General features: G+C 42.7%; 1 protein-coding gene across 12 annotated transcripts in view; it reads right to left on the reverse strand.

Annotated features, from left to right (window-relative positions):
* SLC4A4 (solute carrier family 4 member 4) overlaps positions 1-18293 on the reverse strand; it is a 378301-nt gene that overhangs the window by 305817 nt on the left and 54191 nt on the right. For all 12 annotated transcript variants that reach the window (XM_089301672.1, XM_089301671.1, XM_089301675.1 and 9 more), the window contains 1 exon segment: positions 504-683. In XM_089301672.1, the coding sequence (XP_089157798.1) occupies positions 504-683 (180 nt within the window).

Consider the following 18293-nt stretch of genomic DNA (forward strand, 5'->3'; position numbering starts at 1 on the left):
GCTCAACATTTCGAGGCCTGGGTCCTTCTGCATTCTTCTCTGATTTGCATGATGCTTCTTCATTATTCTTTCATAAAGCATTGACCTGACCCGTGATCAGGTTAAAGATCTCCTATAACTCTACTATCTGAAAAGACACATAAATTTTTATGCACATACCTTCACCTGTTGCTTCGGCAGAACCTATTTCTGTGCAGAAATCATTCTTTCAGAGTCATCCAGCAACCACTGATTTAGTTAACTACCGTACGCAACACGTAGTTCACTGATCAAATGTAGAAAACACAACATGCTTCCAGGCTGTCGGATGTTTCTGATTAACTCAGAATCCTACCAGATGACCTCCTAGATCAAGCTGCCAGTACAAGACAAGCATCCCCTCAGACATGAGCCTGTGATGCAGCCCATCCCCATGGGGTTGAGTCCCTCCCCATTAACCGCAAGACTCCAAGAAACTAAAGAAGTGTGAGAGAGACAGAGGCACCAGCCCACGGGGGACTCACTGAGAGGCTTGAGGATGCTGCTGCTGGACTCGTCAGCATTTTCCACGTCAGATTTGTCAGAGTAGTTCTCGGAGATTCTCTCCTTCTCCCTCTTCTCCTTGTGCCCTGTCTTCCTCTTGTGGCGTCTCCTTCTCCGGTAGCTCTTCGGCACATGAACCCCGATGTAGATGGTGTGGTGGCCTAAGGGAGGTACATGAATCACCAGTCATTTCAAAGCATATTCTCTGATGCGTGCAAACTGCACGAGATCTGCGAATCGGAAGAAAATGTCTGTGGATTCCACATTACCGTTCTGGACCTGGCAACCTCAAAATGGAAAAAACAAAGCTTCCTCCCAACCTTCCGAAAGCTACCAAGCGATTCAACCTGTTGCTTAGCACTGGGGTTCTGCAAGTGTGTAACCTAGTTCTTCCCAGATGGACTACTTTTGCTCAGAAAAACCAAGAACACTGAACTGGAAACCAGGAATTCTTGATTCCGGTCGCACATCTGCCATCAATTATCTATATGACCTTGAGTATGTGTCTGAGTGGTTTTGTTTTGTTTTGTTTGTAGTTTTTGTTTGCCTGTTTGTTTTTTGTTTTTTGTTATTGTTGAGCATGTAACTTCACCACTCTGGGCCTCAACCTCCTCGTTTATATAATGAGATGCATGAACTCAGTACTCCCCAGAGGATTCTTCAAGTCCAACCTCCCGTGAGCCTATGACTGCACTGAGGGAGGTACTGGAAAACCGGTGGTGGAGCCACAAGAATAAAGATGTAACTCAAAGTTCAAAATGTCATTTTGCTGGGGATCAGGTTTTACATGAAAACTTTCTTTTTACCCAATCAGCAGAAGAAAGACTTGAAACTGGGACAAACTGAGAAAAATAAGACATCCTCGGAGAGAAGATTTTAGAAATACTCAAACGTTCACACTAGGAAACAGCTAAAATGAATGTCAGCTACAGTGCCATTCTCATTTTTCTTTTTTCATTTCCAAAAGTTTCTAAAAACTGGTTGTTGGGATGACAAAAATAAACCCGGCCCAGCAAAAATTGCCTTGAAGAGAAGGGCATGAGAGAAAAAGATGGTGAAATGGTTTCTGTTCTCTAAATGGAAGAAGCTGCAAAGCTGACAACTGGTATTATTTTTACAAAATCTGATAAAACAAACAAAAAAAGGAGCTCAAAAGTTGCACACCATTTTTTTTAAACCTGGTAAAGTTTTCTTCTCACTTTATACACAGCATCATTTCTGAAAGTGGGACCCATCATTTCAAAAGTCACCTGAACATGTTTTTATTTTGTACTCCAAATTAGATGAGGCTCTCTCCCCTGTGAGACTCCTCTCCCATTTCTGGAAGTATCCTTTGGTGACAACTTTACAGTGTCATGGGCCTACATGCACTTATACAAGCAGACAGCATGTGTGTGCACACACTGCTGTGTGCTGCTTCTCAAAGTCATTCATCAAGCAGATCTGAAAACATCATAACTCACATGGGTGTCTCCTTAAACTGTCAGGGTAAAAGGAAGTAAAAATTTTAAAAAATAAAGAAGAATCATAGAGTGCTTTAAGAAAGAGGTTCCAACTGAGGAACAGATAGCCCTAAGTGAATGGACCAGTGTTCAAAAGAAAGTACCTGGTGCTGGGAACGAAGCAGGAGGCATCTTTAGATAAAGCAGAAACCCTCCCATTCAACATCCTGTACACAGAGACACACACACAACTATCTGCTACAACACACAGCGAAACTCATTCTCTGCACGGACTGTGTGCCAGTGAGAAATTCATCATGCCTAATTATTTGCAAGCAGATTGTTCTCATGGGAAACCTTTATTATATGAGGAAGTAGGAAACATCTCAAAAACAATGTGACTTAAGAAACAGTGTCAATTGTTTCCTGCATTCCAGTTATTGAAGGAGTCTAGCTCTATCACAAGTCCCAAACATGTAAGTAAAGAAAACCTAATCAATTTCTTCAGGAACTCACACACTGAAAGTTGGTTGCCTTCATTAAGAAATTAGGAAAATGCCACACACATACACACACACACACACACACACAAACACACACACACACATAAAAACAAAGGGCTGGAAAAGCTTTTAAAATCCTATCACATTAAAAAAAAAACCCTAATACATTAAAAAGTTTTACATCTTACTAAATTATGACAACTAAGCAAAAAATGGCAATGAATGAATTAGCCACACTGATGTTAAACAGAAAGCATTTTTACTGTATTTACCCAAACTCTGCATACTCAACCAAATAATTTAAAAGACAGTCTATGTGGACAGATAGGATTTTAAGGTCAGATTCATGGCTGTGAAGTGTTGATGTCAACCTAATGAGAGTCTGGGTGATTGGGAGAGTCGGCCTTCAAATCCTGAAGAGGCAGGCGCCTTGTCCTTTGGAACCTAGCTTGAGCTGTGATCATCACAGAATGGCACCATCTTGTTCACGTCATGGTACCAGGCAGCCTCCCTGCGGTCAGCTCAGCTTGTCCCTGCAGCCTCCAGCTCCTCCTCTGCTCACGGCAGTGGGCAGGGAAGCTTGCAGAGACCATGCTGCACTAGGTGGTGCTCTGGGGCCCAGACACTGAGCAGAAAAAGGCCTTCCTCCCAAGCCATCCCCAGCTTCAGGCATTTTTCTAACAGCTCTGTTGAGGTATAATTCACAAACCATAAAGGCCACTCAGCATCAGGGTACAATTCATTGATTTTAGTACACTGACAGAGTTGTGCACCCATCACCATAATCCAACTTTACAACATTTCTACCAAGCCAAAAACGATCCCTCATGTCCATCCACAGTCACTGTCAGTTCCACTCCTGGCCCTACAACCTCTCTTTGGCATTTTTATCTTCTCAGGGATGGCCTTGGGAAGCTACAATTTTCTGGCACCTGCATGGCTATGAACATCTTATAGAGATCATTACAGCCTGGTTAAATAGAACAGTCCCTGAGCAAGGAAGAGATTCCCCTCCAAGAAGTACCAGAGGCGATCATGGCAGTGAACTGAGCGATTCCAAGCTCAAAGCACTCTCCCTCTCCTCCCACACGTTGCTGAAAACTGGATGCTGCCTTTCCACTTCATGGTCAGGCGGAGGAGAAGGTTAAGTGGACCTTTAGGAGCTCAGGGACAGTGTCTGCTGCTTCATCAACTACTTCTCAGCCTCCCTCCACCCCAGCTTCTCTGCCATGGTGGGTGGGAGAGAGGGAGGCAAGCTTTCTCAAAGACACAGGCAAATATTGAATAAGCTGTAATGTGCCAAGAAACAAAAATACCTGAAAGCAAATGGGCTGGAATGGGAGCCCCCATAGAACAGCTACCTTCACAAGCAAGAGCAGCAGCCTCACTGTCAAAAATCCGCTGCTGGTACTGAGATTCTCATAGGTGGATCTCAGTCTTTACTTGTCATTACAATAGCTGCACCTGTCTCAGGGATGTGTCACAAAGATGGATGGCTATTTTTAAAATTGCAACTCACATAATGACTGCAAGCTCTGAGGGAAGCCACAGGTTAAGGGTATAGCGTTGTTTTACATGGAAAATGAAAAGCAGAAACTTGACAGACAAGTTTCCCCATCCAGCAAAAGTGGATAAAACAGCAAGATGCTCAAAGACTCAGGGACAGTTACCTGTTTCTATTAAGGGAATTTTTAGGCTGACAAAAAAAATTATCTGGTGGAAATTTCAAGAAAACTTTCTTCCAACAATAACAAAAAGAAAAAAGGAAAAGATTTTAAATAGCTATAATTTATAAGGAAAAAGGGCGATTATCTTAGATGTCATTAAACTAAAGTTTATATTCCTGCAACTCAAAATGAAAACTAAAATAAAACTACTGGAATCTATATCTCACAGTGTTTCTTTAAGGTGTTCAGTCAAAGGGTGTTCCAGCCTTGATTTGGATTGGCCTCAGTATCATGTGTCCAAATAAATACCTTTCGTGCCTTTCTCTGATAGATGGTACAAGTCCCCAACAAATGATAATCCACACTGCAGCCAGGACTACTAGGGTGAAACGTGGCCTTTCTGGTTATCTCTATCAGGAGTCATCACCACGTAGTTCCTGTTTCCTCCCATGCTCACCTGCTCCACCCCAGCTGCAAGCAAAACATACCTGTGAAGCCATCACACCCAATTCTCCCAATTCCTGAGACAGGTCTCACCTAACTGCATACTTCCCATTAGGGGTTATAAAGCTCTCAGGCAAACAGAGAACTCTTAACACTTAGTAACTCTGGAGCCATTCAAGTGACAGTGGCTTCCACAGGTACCCATGTTTCCACCAAGGATGACTTAGAGCCTTTCAGAAATAAGTCCTCAAGTCCTAAAAGAGTTTTATACCAGCTGGGTCTAAAATTCTACAGATGACTGCATGGTTTATAACATGAGCCTTTACGTGCAAGATGGATCTATTAGCTCCTTCTTAAGAAACATGTTGCTGTTTTTACTGTATATATAGACAGTTACAAATCATTTAACCAGTGTGTCAGATTTTTTACATCCATCACCTTATGCATTCTTGCAATTATTCCCATTGAGCAGGTACAAAAGCCAGTTTTGGGTAAGTCAAGGATGTTGTCTTTTTCATAAAATTCCACACAAAAACTCTCGCTCTCTGAGGTCAACATTCAGAATAGTTGAGTGCCTCTTCACTACGTTGACAGTGCTGTTGGTAATACACACTACATCTGTACTATAAATTTCATAACTGATTGTACTTCCTTCCTCATGGCAACCACTACAAAGGAAGGGACAAACCTGGGACCAACATGGAGTGAGTCTTTAGCTTCATGACATGCATTTTCTACACTCATCTTATGCTTCCAATTGTTCAACTGTTACCCTCCCTTCATCCAAGTGAATAGGGCAGGATAAGGTTTTTTCATGTTCTAATTCATGTTCTAATTCATCATCAAAGGACAGGGGAAATCTTTACCCAGAATCCTACCTTTCCCCACCTCGAGCCAGCCCACCCTCTCTCTCTAGCCTCTATATACATCTCTAATTAAACACTGAGAGACATTCTGAATTTGGTTTGTATCCACACTGTTGCTCATTCTATAAGCAACTGAATTTCTGTTCTCTCCAGTGCAAAGCAAAAACTACAACACGTGGCACTTTATATCATTCTTTCAGAACTAATCAGCAATATTCCCAAAATATAAGTTAAACACTGCCTTCCCTGGCTTATCTAACAGAACCTGCTTTTATGCCAAGATGTCTGACACATGTTGTAGCTATTGCCAAGAGGGATGTTGGGGAAGCAAAATGAAAGAGCTTTTTTTTTTTTTTAATTACTAAAAGAAAAATGCAGAAGAGGAGGCAGAGACCCTGGATGAGTGACAGAGATTATAAAAAGACACTGCAAAGACTACTTCTTACCCAAAAATACTTCAATTAGAAGCAAATGCACAAGAAAACTTAGAACCATAGTACCAAGTCCAGACATCATGGATGTTGTGTTCGGTGCTTTATATAATGAGAAAGAGACCAGAATGTATAATCCTGAAGAGTTTAATAAATGAAATACAAATAATGTGTTAGTTTAATATTCACAAATCTCTGAGAGTGTCCATGGGCAGCTGTAATAAGATATAATCAACAGAACCTTGCTAACTTACTGGAGCATAAATAGCAGCTCATGAAAAGAAAGCCCCCTCAACAGGCATGGAGTGTTTTTGTAGCTAACACAGAGTAAGCCAGCCCTTTATGAAATGTTTTCATGAGGGTCCAGACATTAAATACACACTACTTCTCAGAACAAGGGATGACTCCTATTTTTATATTTTGAATAGGGGCAACTTTTTACATAGGAAAAGTAATACATACGTTTATTGATAGATAGTTACACATTACAAATATGATTTAAGTATAGATGATTTTGAATACTGATAATTTTTATTTAATTTAATTACTTATTTGAGGGAAAGAGAACACTCCCCATCTGCCACTTCACTCCCCAAATGCCTGCCAATGGCAGGGCTATGCCAGGGCCCAAACTGGGAGCCAAGAACTCAATCTAGGTCTCTCACATGGGTGGCGAAGACCCATCTACTTGAGCCATTACCACTGCCTTCCAGGGTATGCATCAGCAGGAAACTAGTCAGGAGCTGGAGCCAGGTGCTCTGATATGGGGCACAGGTATCTTAACTGGTGTCTGACCACTACATGACATGCCTGTTTCAATGGGTAATTTATGTTAATATGAATGCTACCAATTATAATGAGGATCAGGCATACAAACAAAGAAATAGTAAAAAGTGATGAAAAACAAGGAGCATTTCTCTTTCCATTGAACTGCATTGGAATTTTGTATACTGAATGCCTCCAAGAAATCCTCAAGGCAACCTGAGGTTCTCCAAGGAAGACTGATAAAACCCAGCTTGTTATCTAGTGTTTACTGAACACAGCACTTTTAATATTTAATATTTAGTTATGATGATGATGACAACAATCTCTAGGCAAGAACAAACAGATGTAGGAAAAGGACTCAGGGAGGCAAGCTGATGGTTGTCAGTTAGACTTCTCTGTCCTTTGGCTCAGCAAACTTTGTGCATCTGCCTTCCAAGTGCTCATTTTTAACAAAAGAGTTCTAATGATAGTCATCAGATAACATAAAGGAGAGGATCCTACAACTACACACCAAAGTTAAGCTTCCACTGCAGCTTCCTTCATTTGTGACTGGTAATAGGGTTTAAAACTGATGGATGCTTTAAAAAGTCTGAGTTAATGAGTATCTGTAAAGAAAGACAAGTGTGTACGTTCAACGACCATCAATTATTTGAAAATATCTAGGCTACGGGGAAAAAAAGAATTTCCTCTTAAAGGTATTTTGGGAGCCTCTTTCATGAGCAAACAACTAAAAATCAGCTGATGCTACATAAACTGCAGTTCCTGAAGCACATCACAATCTAAAAGGTTGATTCTCCAAAGTCATCTTTGCTCTAGCAAATTGTTTTGAATCCATATCTACAGGTAAAAATACATCTATATGTTTATACAGATGTAAATTTATCTCTATCAATATACAGATAACTATATCTCTATATAATCTGCATATAGATAGAGAGGAGAGAGAGAACATAGGGAGAGATAGATGTAACTACCCCTAGTAATCCAAGTGAAAAAGTACCTTAAACTATGTCTTGTACACAAAGGTGCTCCATAAATGTTATCTTACTTCTCTGCTTGCTTTCCAAAGAGGGAAAAAACAGGGCACTACTCTCCCACCCACCTAAAGCCCTAAACCTGTGAATGTCCTCCATTCTCTGGAACATTCACCCTGAGCAAGGCAAAAGAACCAACATCAGACCTATCTTAACTTGGCCCTCAGTAGACTACTTAAGCCATTATACAGAGGTTTCTTTTTTTTTTTTCAATTTTTTTTTATTTATTTGAAAGGCAAAGAGACAGAGGGACAGGGAACTAAAGAAATTTTCCAAAAAAAATCTAACAAAAATAGATCTTCCATCCACTGGTTCACTCCCACAAACGGCCAAAGAGCCAGGGCTGGGCCAGGCAAGAGTAAGGAGCCAGGAACTTCATCTGGATCTCCCACATAAGTGGTAGGGGCTCAAGCACTTGGACAATCTCTCGCTGTTTTTCCAGGCACATTAGCAGAGAGCTGGATTGAAAGTAGAATAGCCAGGACTTGAACAAGTGCCCAGATGGGATCCCTGTGTTGTAGGACGTGGCTTCTCATTGCTGCACCGTGCCAGCCCTTGTACAGAGTTTAAGTGTTCAACAGAGGCAACACCTTCAACAATCTCAATCCTTCCTCATCCTGCCCAGACACAAGGCCTGGCAATCTCCATGCTGCTCTAGGCAGAGTTTCCTGCAGATATTCCACACAGTGCATGCCAACCCCCAAGAACCAAGTGTGTGGGTCTCTTTACTTAACAGAGCAGAGTAGAGCAAAAAGGCTGTGGAAGGCCAGTACTAGGCAAGGCAGTGCTTTAAGCAAGAGCAAACAGTAGCCACTCTGCAGGCACCTCCATTCATCCTGACACCCCCAGAACCTCAAAAGAGCTGCTAAATGTTAATGTGCAATACACACACAGTCAGACAAAATCCACCTATGAGCCAAACACAGAGAACTGCCAGTTTCCATTATTTCTCTTGTGGTCACCATTTGCACAACTCAATGGGAAGTAGGGTTGGAAGATACAAAACAATGGCTAATCCAACAGTCATTGATAACTGGATTTGCAATGACAGCCTGAGAGGCAGCTTAGAAAGACACATAAATGCACACATTCATACTCTCATTCCACCCACATTGTCCACCTCTGACTCTATTATGGCGTCTCTCTTTGCAGTGCACTAAGCCATGGCTGGACGAGAGGAAGAAGAGTCTTTGGCGGCTATAGATGAATAATCCACAATATAGTTAATGTACTCATGGCTAATCAAGTATAAAATATTAATAGTAGTTTGCAAGATTCTCTTCCCTCACATACTGCATATAGGTAAAGGAGAGCTGGATGATGCCACAGGACAAGAACAATTAGCAAGCACTATGCAAAGGGCCATGAGAAATGTATGTGAGTTAAGCCCAGTCCCAGAATCTTCATGACTACGGTTTTCCACATGCGCCCAGAGAAGAGAAAGACTGCATTTGCTGGCCCAGCAGCACCTAATTTTACTGTTGGAATTGAAGTCACCCTAAACATCACCCAGTTCATCCCCTTCCTTGACCAGCAAACCAACTAAAGCCAGACAGCTTGTTAACAAGGTACAGAGACAAGGACTCCTGGGGCTCCTGGACACAGAAGACTTCCTCTCCCACTCTCCTACAAGCATGGTCTCAGGGCCTCTCACCCCCTTATTCCACTGTCTGCAAAACGCGTCCTCTCAAAAATGACTTACTCATCCTTTCAAGTTAGCAATTGCCTGGTTGGGGGAGGGGGGAAGGGAAGGAGCTGAATAATTCTCTCAAAATGTTTCTGTCTTCTCATCACAGAATGACAAATTTAAATGGACAACCCTGAGTTTCACAAGCTGCCCCAGAACATGAAGAGGCTCTGGCTGTCCTCCCCATTATCACCTGGGATCATGCTAATGACAAAGCCAGCCAGGCTGCTGTCACCTTTCTCTCTCACCTTTCCGCAGGCTTTTCCAACATCTTTCATTCCTCTGCTTTCAGTTCTCCTCACTTCCTATTCTTCTAGGTGCTTCTAGTTCCCATCCACCTCCATGTCTAAATTCCATTCCCTCTCCAGAGGGAACCAATCTCATGCACCCTGTTTGGGAATGAGCCCAGCCCTGGCAGAGTCAGGAAACCTTGGCCTTGGCTGGACTCACTGTGACTCTTACCATGATTATCTCGAGCAAGTCACTCTACCTTCTCTATGACTCAGGGCTCATGTACCTGACTACAAGGGGAAGATGTCAAACTCCATTTTCTCCAAGATCCTTTTCAAATGCAAAAATCCTATGACAATTCCAAATATTCTAATTGGCCAACTGTAATGGAGCACATTAAGAGAAAAGTTAAGAGTGTTCTAACATCACCTCTATGTCTCTTCCCAGCCTCTCATGATTTACTTATCTCCTGAGCACCCTTCAGTCGCCTCCAGCTCAACTCTCCTAACCATGACACCCGTATCGCTAGAAAAGGCCACCAACCCTACATTCTTCCTGCCAAGTCCAGTGGCTACTATGTGCAATCCTCACCGTACCTGACTTCAAGCATCGTTCAGCACTGTTTGTCACTAACTTCTCCTTACTGAAAGCTCTCTTCCCTTAGCCTCAAAGGCTCCCTTCTCTTCCTGTTTCCTCCTATGTTTCTCACTACTTCTTAAATGTTGGCACCTGCAAAGCCCAGGCCAGTCCTCTGCTCATTCTATTCTCTCTCTCTTTAGACAATGTCAGCCATTATTATAGTTTAAAATACTCAGCCACATGCCTTAGACTCTCAGATTTCTATGCCCATCCCTGTCCTTTCTCTCTCTCTTTTTTTTTAAGATTTATTTATTTGTTTGAAAGTCAGAGTTACACAGAGATAGAAGGAGAGGTAAAGAGAGAGGTCTTCCATCCTCTGGTTCACTCTCCAACTGGCTGCAATGGCTGCAGCTATGCCAATCTGAAGCCAGGAATCAGGAGCTTCTTCCGGGTCTCCCATGTAGGTGCAGGGGCCCAAAGACTTGGAACATCTTCTACTGCTTTCCAAGGTGATAGCAGAGAACTGGATAGGAAGTAGAGCAGCTGGGTCTCAAACTGGCACCCATATGGGATGCTGGCATTGCAGGCGGCAGCCCAATCCACCACACCATAGCACCAGTCCCAGCCCTGTCCTTTCTTCTTAGCTATAGTTTGTCTACCCAACTTCTTGCTTCATAGTTGTACTTGGTTATCTCACAGCTGCCTCAAACTCAATATACTCAAAAAGGCTGAACTCCTATCATCCCTTAACAGTCTCCTCCAATGCTTCTCATCTTACAATAAGCATGTGATCTACCAAGTTTTCCATAACAGAACTCCAGAAGCAGCTACTTCATCCATCCAGCCAGCCATGGTAAATCCTGGCAATTCAACCCATCTGTCTGCATTTCTTTTGTCCCCCACTCTAGAACCTGAAGCCATTTCAATTGAATCATGGCAACAGTTGCCCCATTGTTATCTTTGTACCTCTATCCAGAGCCAAAGGAATTTTTTTAATTTTTGAGAGAGAAGAAAAACACATCACTGGTTCACTCCCCAAATGCTCACAATGGTTAAGAAATGGGCAGAGCCAAAGCCAGGAGCCAGAAATTCAATCCACATCTCCCACATGGGTGGCAGGAATTCAACTACTTGAAGCATCACCACTGTCTCCTATGGTCTGCAATAGCAGGAAGCTGGAATTGGAGGCCAAGTTGGGATTCGCACTAAGGAACTCTGATATGGGACACAGGCATCCTAATCAGTGGTTTAACTGCTAAACCAAATGCCTGCCCGTGAACCTTTTTAAAATACAAATTTTGTCTTATCACTTTGTAGCTTAAAACCCTCCTACAATCACTTTTTCCCATACACTCAATATTAAGTTCTAAATCTTTAGTAGAGCATAAAAGGCCATAAATTATCTGAGTCCTGTTCACCTCAGGCTACTCTCTCCCTGTTCACATTGTTCAACCACATTAGTTTTATTTCTGTTTCTTAAATGGGCCTACCTCTTCCTTGCCTCTAGGTCTTCACACATGCCTGTCTGGAATACTTCCCTCATTCATCTGGCTAATTCGGTTCACCCTTTAGGTCTCACTTAATGCTATTCTTTGGGAGATATGTTCCCCCGGTCTTCTTTGTAAACTCACCTGTATACATGATACAATCTCTAAATTATCATAGCAACTAATCTTGCATCCTCAAATAATAGCTGGCTTGTTTGCACCCTAACTTAACATATTCCTAATTGGAATATATTTTCACATTCAATGATACGTGTGAGCCTGGAAAAAGCAACATTATACCTGCAACTGTTCTACCATTTCTGTAAGTTTAAAGAAACCGTTATCCACCCATTATATTGAAGCTAATAAGAGTTAACATAGGAACTAAGCAAGTACTTGTTGATTACCAGGTTTCAGCATTAGCTTTAGTCTGCTACGTGTTTTGCAGTCACAGCAACCACTGCTAAGAAAGTGTTGATCAGAAAGATAAATTCAGGCAAGGATTATATCCAAGGGAAGCAATGTTTTTAATGCAGAGGGTTTAGACTGGGATATCAAATTCTTTACTCATATTCTTAGCAAAACTAGAAGATGGGATGATACCAATTCCATTTCTTTGTTCCAGAAAACTGGAATTCAGACAAAGTAATTTGTCAATGGCTTACTGCAAAAAATGAAGTATTTTTCACATATTATCCTAGAAGCCTTATAGCATCTCTAGTAGGTAAACAAACAGCTAGGTTTTTAACTGTGCTTTGCATGAAGAAACCATAACCATAGGAGGACAATTTGGTTCTTGTCACCCAGAAAGGTAGCGCAGAGTAAGAAGCAAAAACACATCCTGAGACTCCTGGTCCACCTTTGTATTCTCTGAATCACAGCACACACTGCATAAAAGCAAGTAAAAACCTGAACAATCAGATACCGATCTAATTTGCCAAATACATGTACTATTGGATTCAATTATGGGCTTTCATTTGACATCAAAGACATTTTCTGTATTTTTCATAGGGATAGAATTTCTTGTTGAAAATTTAATAATCAACTGGGGACCTAGGCAGTGATTTAACCAATCTATAAATACGTAATTCTGGCCCTCTACAACTGATATGTTGGCCAATCTTACTAAAATTTAAAACCTGTTTTTATTCCCAGAAGTTTTGGCCTGGTAAAAGCTATTGAGCATTGCCGCAGGAAAACAGTAAAATAATATCTCATCAGGCCTAGGCAGGGTCCATTCCCCCACTGAAAAATCAGCAGAGTGTAAAGATGCACTCTGGCTATGGCAAGCAAGGTAGCTGCCTTCTAATTCTGACTCCATGAAAAGGTAACTACAATTAACCAGCTGTAAAAGCTCTTCAGCTACTCAGAGAAAGGAATTATTTAAGTCAGCTACACTGCTGATTCAAAGGCTGTCACTCGCCACCCTCACTGCCTTCACCTTTCTTCCCACCTGCAATCAGCAGCCACATGGATACTATGTTGGGAACCTCTCATGAACCCCTGCCGGCCAGGCTTCCACCTCAATCCTCTATGCTATCAGCCAAAAAAGTAACATAAAATAAAACAAAACAAGTCTCCCCAGCAAGCTGGGCCCAGCAACAAGTGAGCCTCAATTGATCTGTATTCTATTCTTACTCTACTCACCCTCATCAGGCCTAGTCTTCAATTCCCCCAATGATTCCAAATCTTGTGATGATAAAAATGGGAGAAATATGTAGGTCAGGCTAGAATACATGGCATTATTTCTATACTGTTGCATAATCTCATTTAATTGGCACCTACAGTACACAATAGCTCCCTACATAGCAGGGAGCAGAATTAATGCTAGTCCGCACTGCAGAAGGAGGGAATTACATAGACACACACATAGTGAAATGACTCTAGAAGCCTCCTCACTGGTGGGAAAGCACCACCCCCAAGTCTATTTTCTAGAAGAACCAACACTGCAGACCTTGCTAGACAAGCATCTGTATTTTACCCTGCATGCAACTGTAGTCAGTATGCCCCTTTTTGGAAGAGAAGCAATTTAACAAATTAGGGGCAATGTGTATCATAGCCATCTCACGATGAAAATCAGATCTCACACCCAGAGCTTAGAGAGGAGCAGAATGAGTCCAAAGAGAAACAGACAACTGGCCTTGCGAAATTTCATTTGACGATTGTGGCTTGACCTTTCCAGTATCAGAAGCAGAAAAGAAGCATCAGTCAGGAAGGCAAAGGACGGAAGGTGGGAGAGATGAATTAAGCCAATAAAAGACACTTAGAATTGTTATGATGATGATAATCAGTGGGAATTATTTGTGAGGCTACATCCATCAGAAAGAAAAAAAGCAGAGTAGTGTGGTACAAAGTACTTCTATTCCCAATGCCAGGTACAGGAGCTACACTGTTTTCAGTAATTGTCAAAAGAGCTCTATAATGATTAGAATGTTTGATTGTTCACATTTACAAAGATACCCAAAATCTAAACTACTCACATATGTAATGGTTCAGTGATAGAGCACGTTTTGAACTTTTAGTCTCAAAGGAATCCTTAACCATTCTGCTTTAACAATACGTGAAGAAAACAAACCATTGGTCAGAACCACAGCTCACTAGGCTAATCATCTGCCTGCGGCACCAGCACTCCGGATTCTAGTCCCGGTTGGGGCACCAGTTCTGTCCCGGTTGCTCCTCTTCCAGTCCAGCTCTCTGCTGTGGCCCGGGGAAGGCAGTGGAGGATGGCCCAGGTGCTTGGGCCCTGCACCCGCATGGGAGACCAGGAGAAGCACCTGGCTCCTGGCTTCGGATCGATGCAGCGTCCTGGCTGTAGTGGCCATTTGGGGGGTGAACCAATGGAAGGAAGACCTTTCTCTCTGTCTCTCTCTTTCACTGTCTAACTCTGCCTGTCAAAAATAAAAAATAAAATAAAATAAAACAAACCATAGGCATTCCCACTCATAATGTGACCAGATACAAGGCCTCTAAAAAGAAACTCAATCTACAGACAAAATTTCTGCAAGTGTACTATTTCAAAACTTCTGGATCTTTGCAAGACACAATCCCAAGTACCAAATACAAATTGTTATCATTTATTGCCATGAAAGAATGTCAGCACCCAGGACAAGAGGTGGCTTTGAAAGTTTAGCCCCTAGTATACCACCAAGGGCAGAGAGGTCTGATTCCCGTTTCCAAAACCCATTGCACTTCCTTAAAGGGGAAGAAATCTACACCTAAATATTTATCCACTGTGCAGCAGAAGGGTGGGGCAGCTCCAGAGCTCCAAGTTCTGGGATCTCTGGCGGGCATTCAGCTGAGGCCTTGAAGGAGAAAGAAGCAGGGAGCTGGGAAGTCTGGAAGGGCTCCACCTACTTCAGGAAAACCAAGTTGCTCTGCAAGCATCAGCCATTAGACACCTCACTGCATTGCTTTAAAGATTTCCAATGTGTGGATACATTGTTTCTTTTAATAAGGCTTTTCCTGTAGCAGAATTTGCCAGTGCTTCCTCTGTACACAGTTTCTGGGCAATGCAGTGAATGGCATGGAAGAGGTCAGCACAATGCAACCCGACACTCAACTCCCAGTGCTCAGAATAGCCCCAGCCCTCTTCGCCCCCCCTTTCTCATCCCATAGCTTTGCCTTCACTCCTTCTCAGCAGTTACTTTTTTTTTTAACAATGTAATCATTAACAAATATCTGCCAGGAACCACTTTTTCTTTAGAATTCTAGCTCCTCCAGTACACATGAATAGCTCATCACCATACCCTCCAGCAAGAAATAGGTTGAAGTCATTATGATTTCAGGTTTAAAATGAGAAGGTCCTGACCCCCCCAAAAAGAGGGAAACCACCATCTCATCATTTTGGCCTCTCTCTTCGAAAGATAGAGCAGACGAAGGCAAGAGGACAAGGCGGAAGAGTTGTAAGGACTTCTTTTGCTTATCAATGCAGATAGACAGGCAATATAGATATGACAGTGACCTTGGTGAAAATGAAAGAAGAGTAATTTCAAGGATATGATCTTTAGAGACTTTATCTCATTTGACCAACAGCATAAACAGAGCCAATTTTCCAACCAAAAATTTTAACAAAGATGCAACAGGATTATATAAAGTCATTCTACATAGGCTGTAACTTATGTAGCATATTCATTTACTCATTCTTTCTTTCAACAAATATTTAGTGAAATTTACTATAAATCATGACATTTGCTCGAAATATTCACTCAGACCTTGCCCTATTTTTACTTTTATTTCCCTAAAAGCAATCTTTCTGTAAATCCCATGCCTTTTCAACAAGATTCTCTTTTCATTTCCATCAAGGACATGGAATTGCTGGTCTGATTCTTCCTGTTGGAAGTAGGTGGGAACCTACTTCCCATTGAAGTCACTTTTGAATGGAAGTGGAAACCGCCATGACAGGCCAGAGCTTTCAGGGCACACAGTTCAAGCTGGAGAAATGGAGGCACGTCTCAGCCTCTACTGTCTCGCACAACTTTGTTTCCTGCGTTGCTGGCTGGACCCGGTGTTCAAAGAGGCCCCTCCTTGTGCTGGGGAGTTACCTAGTGCTGTACAGCCAAGGCCTTATCTCAAAGGATAAGGTGGAGTTTGCTCTTTTCCCCTATTGCAAAATTCGAGAATATTAAGTAATCTGTTTATATCAGACAGATCCAAAATCCCCGCCAAGGTTTTTAAGAAGGAAAAAAGTCCATAGGGTTTCCTCCTGTTTGGAAAAAGCTACCTGGAACTCTTTCTTCCTCTCTCACTCTTGGTTCACTATGCAAAATGTATTTTCCCCTGTCTGTGTGCAGAATGAAAACCAGTGGATGCCCCTCGTGACCAGCGCTTCTGGGTCACTCCGGCAACAACAGAGGGGTTCTGTGGAAGCACCTGGGCGGGATCAGGGGCCTTTTGGTGTGGAAATGGAAAGAAACATCTGAGATGCTGAGATTTTTAAATAAGTTTATCCATGGTAACCACTCCCTGACAAAAATGCTAAATTTTACAAAATCACATGTGGTCTAAGGTAAAGGATAAAAGGACAGCTAGACAAACATCTATTTATTTTAAAGATTAAGATTGGTACTTGGTTTCGTTTTTAAGGCGTGTCTCTTTAAGGGGGACATTATGTGAAAGGGAGGTTTGGGTCTTTAAATATACACCACATAGATAAATTCATTATTGAATCAGAAATGACTCCTCTTCTGACTCACTCTCTTCTTAGTGGGTTTTGCAGCTGATGGTTTTCTATGGAGTTTTTAGAACACGGATTAAGTGTCATGCCGCCCACTGAAAGCAAAGTTGAACAAGGTGAACCGAGGGCGTGGCTTGATGGCTCTGCCTCTCCCCCCTCCTCAGAGCTACAGCATTAGAAAGAAAGAGGAGAAGGCAGCTACTCTCTCACTTTCAGGCTGAGCTGAACCCAACTGCCTCAAATAAGGCCCCTACAAAACATTTTTAAGCATGAGCATTTTTTCTTTGACAGGTAGAGTTAGACAGTGAGACAGAGAGACAGAGAGAAAGGTCTTCCTTCCATTGGTTCACCCCTCAAATGGCCACTACGGCCAGGACGCTGAATCGATCCAAAGCCAGGATCCAGGTGCTTCTTCCTGGTCTCCCATGAGGGTGCAGGGCCCAAGGACCTGGGCCATCCTCCACTGCACTCCTGGGCCACAGCAGAGAGCTGGACTGGAAGAGGGGCAACCGGGACAGAACTGGCGCCCCAACCGGGACTAGAACCTGGAGTAGTACCGGCACTGCAGGCGGAGGATTAGCCTAGTGAGCCGAGGGGTTGGCCAAAAGCATGAGCACTTCAAAATAAATGGAGCTCCTGGACCTTGGTCATCTTCATCATCGCTTTTGGGGAACACATCTTATTTGTGCAATATTTCAGGTTTACTCTTGCCAAATCTCCTGCAATATATTTTAATCATGTTTATCCTAGAAGCAAGAGAAATAACTACTGGGATAAAAGAGAGCCCAATTGATAACCTAAGTATAAAGTTTTCCAGTTTCTTGTCCTTTGAATTCCTAATCCTAAAAACTAGAACATTTACTTCTGCTGTAAGTGTACCAGAAACCCAGCTACTTCTCAATAGAGAACAGTTAGCTTTCCTTCACACTCCTTTCCCTCTGCAATTAACAATATGATGATGTGACACGAGTCCTTGAGGAAAACACTCAACATGTGAATCCCTGTGAGAGGTGTTGACAACCAGGGTCATCTGTTTCTTCATCCTCAACCACTGGAACCACAGATGTGTGTGCCATCACACCCACATCCATTCCAGCCGCTTAATGCTATCACCTAGAGCTTCCATGAAAATGGAAGTCCTCCCATCCCCACCAGAAGAAGCCAGGTGGGAAAAGTGGAGGGTCAACTGGAAGGGCACTGAATGAGCCTGGACCAGTTCCTATCTGTAGTTTCAAGAGGACATGAGAGCTGGCACTGCGGCACAGCGGGTTAACGCCCTGCCCTGAAGCGCCAGCATCCCATATGGGCGCTAGTTCAAGACCTGGCTGCTCCACTTCCAATCCAGCTCTCTGCTTTGGCCTGGGAAAGCAGTAGAAGATGGCCCAAGTCCTTGGGCCCCTGCACCCACGTGGGAGACCCAGAAGAAGCTCCTGGCTCCTGGCTGCGGATTGGCATAGCTCTG

The sequence above is a fragment of the Oryctolagus cuniculus genome, chromosome 8 (assembly GCF_051225735.1).
Source record: "Oryctolagus cuniculus isolate XC-2025 breed Fujian yellow rabbit chromosome 8, ASM5122573v1, whole genome shotgun sequence".
NCBI lineage: Eukaryota > Metazoa > Chordata > Mammalia > Lagomorpha > Leporidae > Oryctolagus > Oryctolagus cuniculus.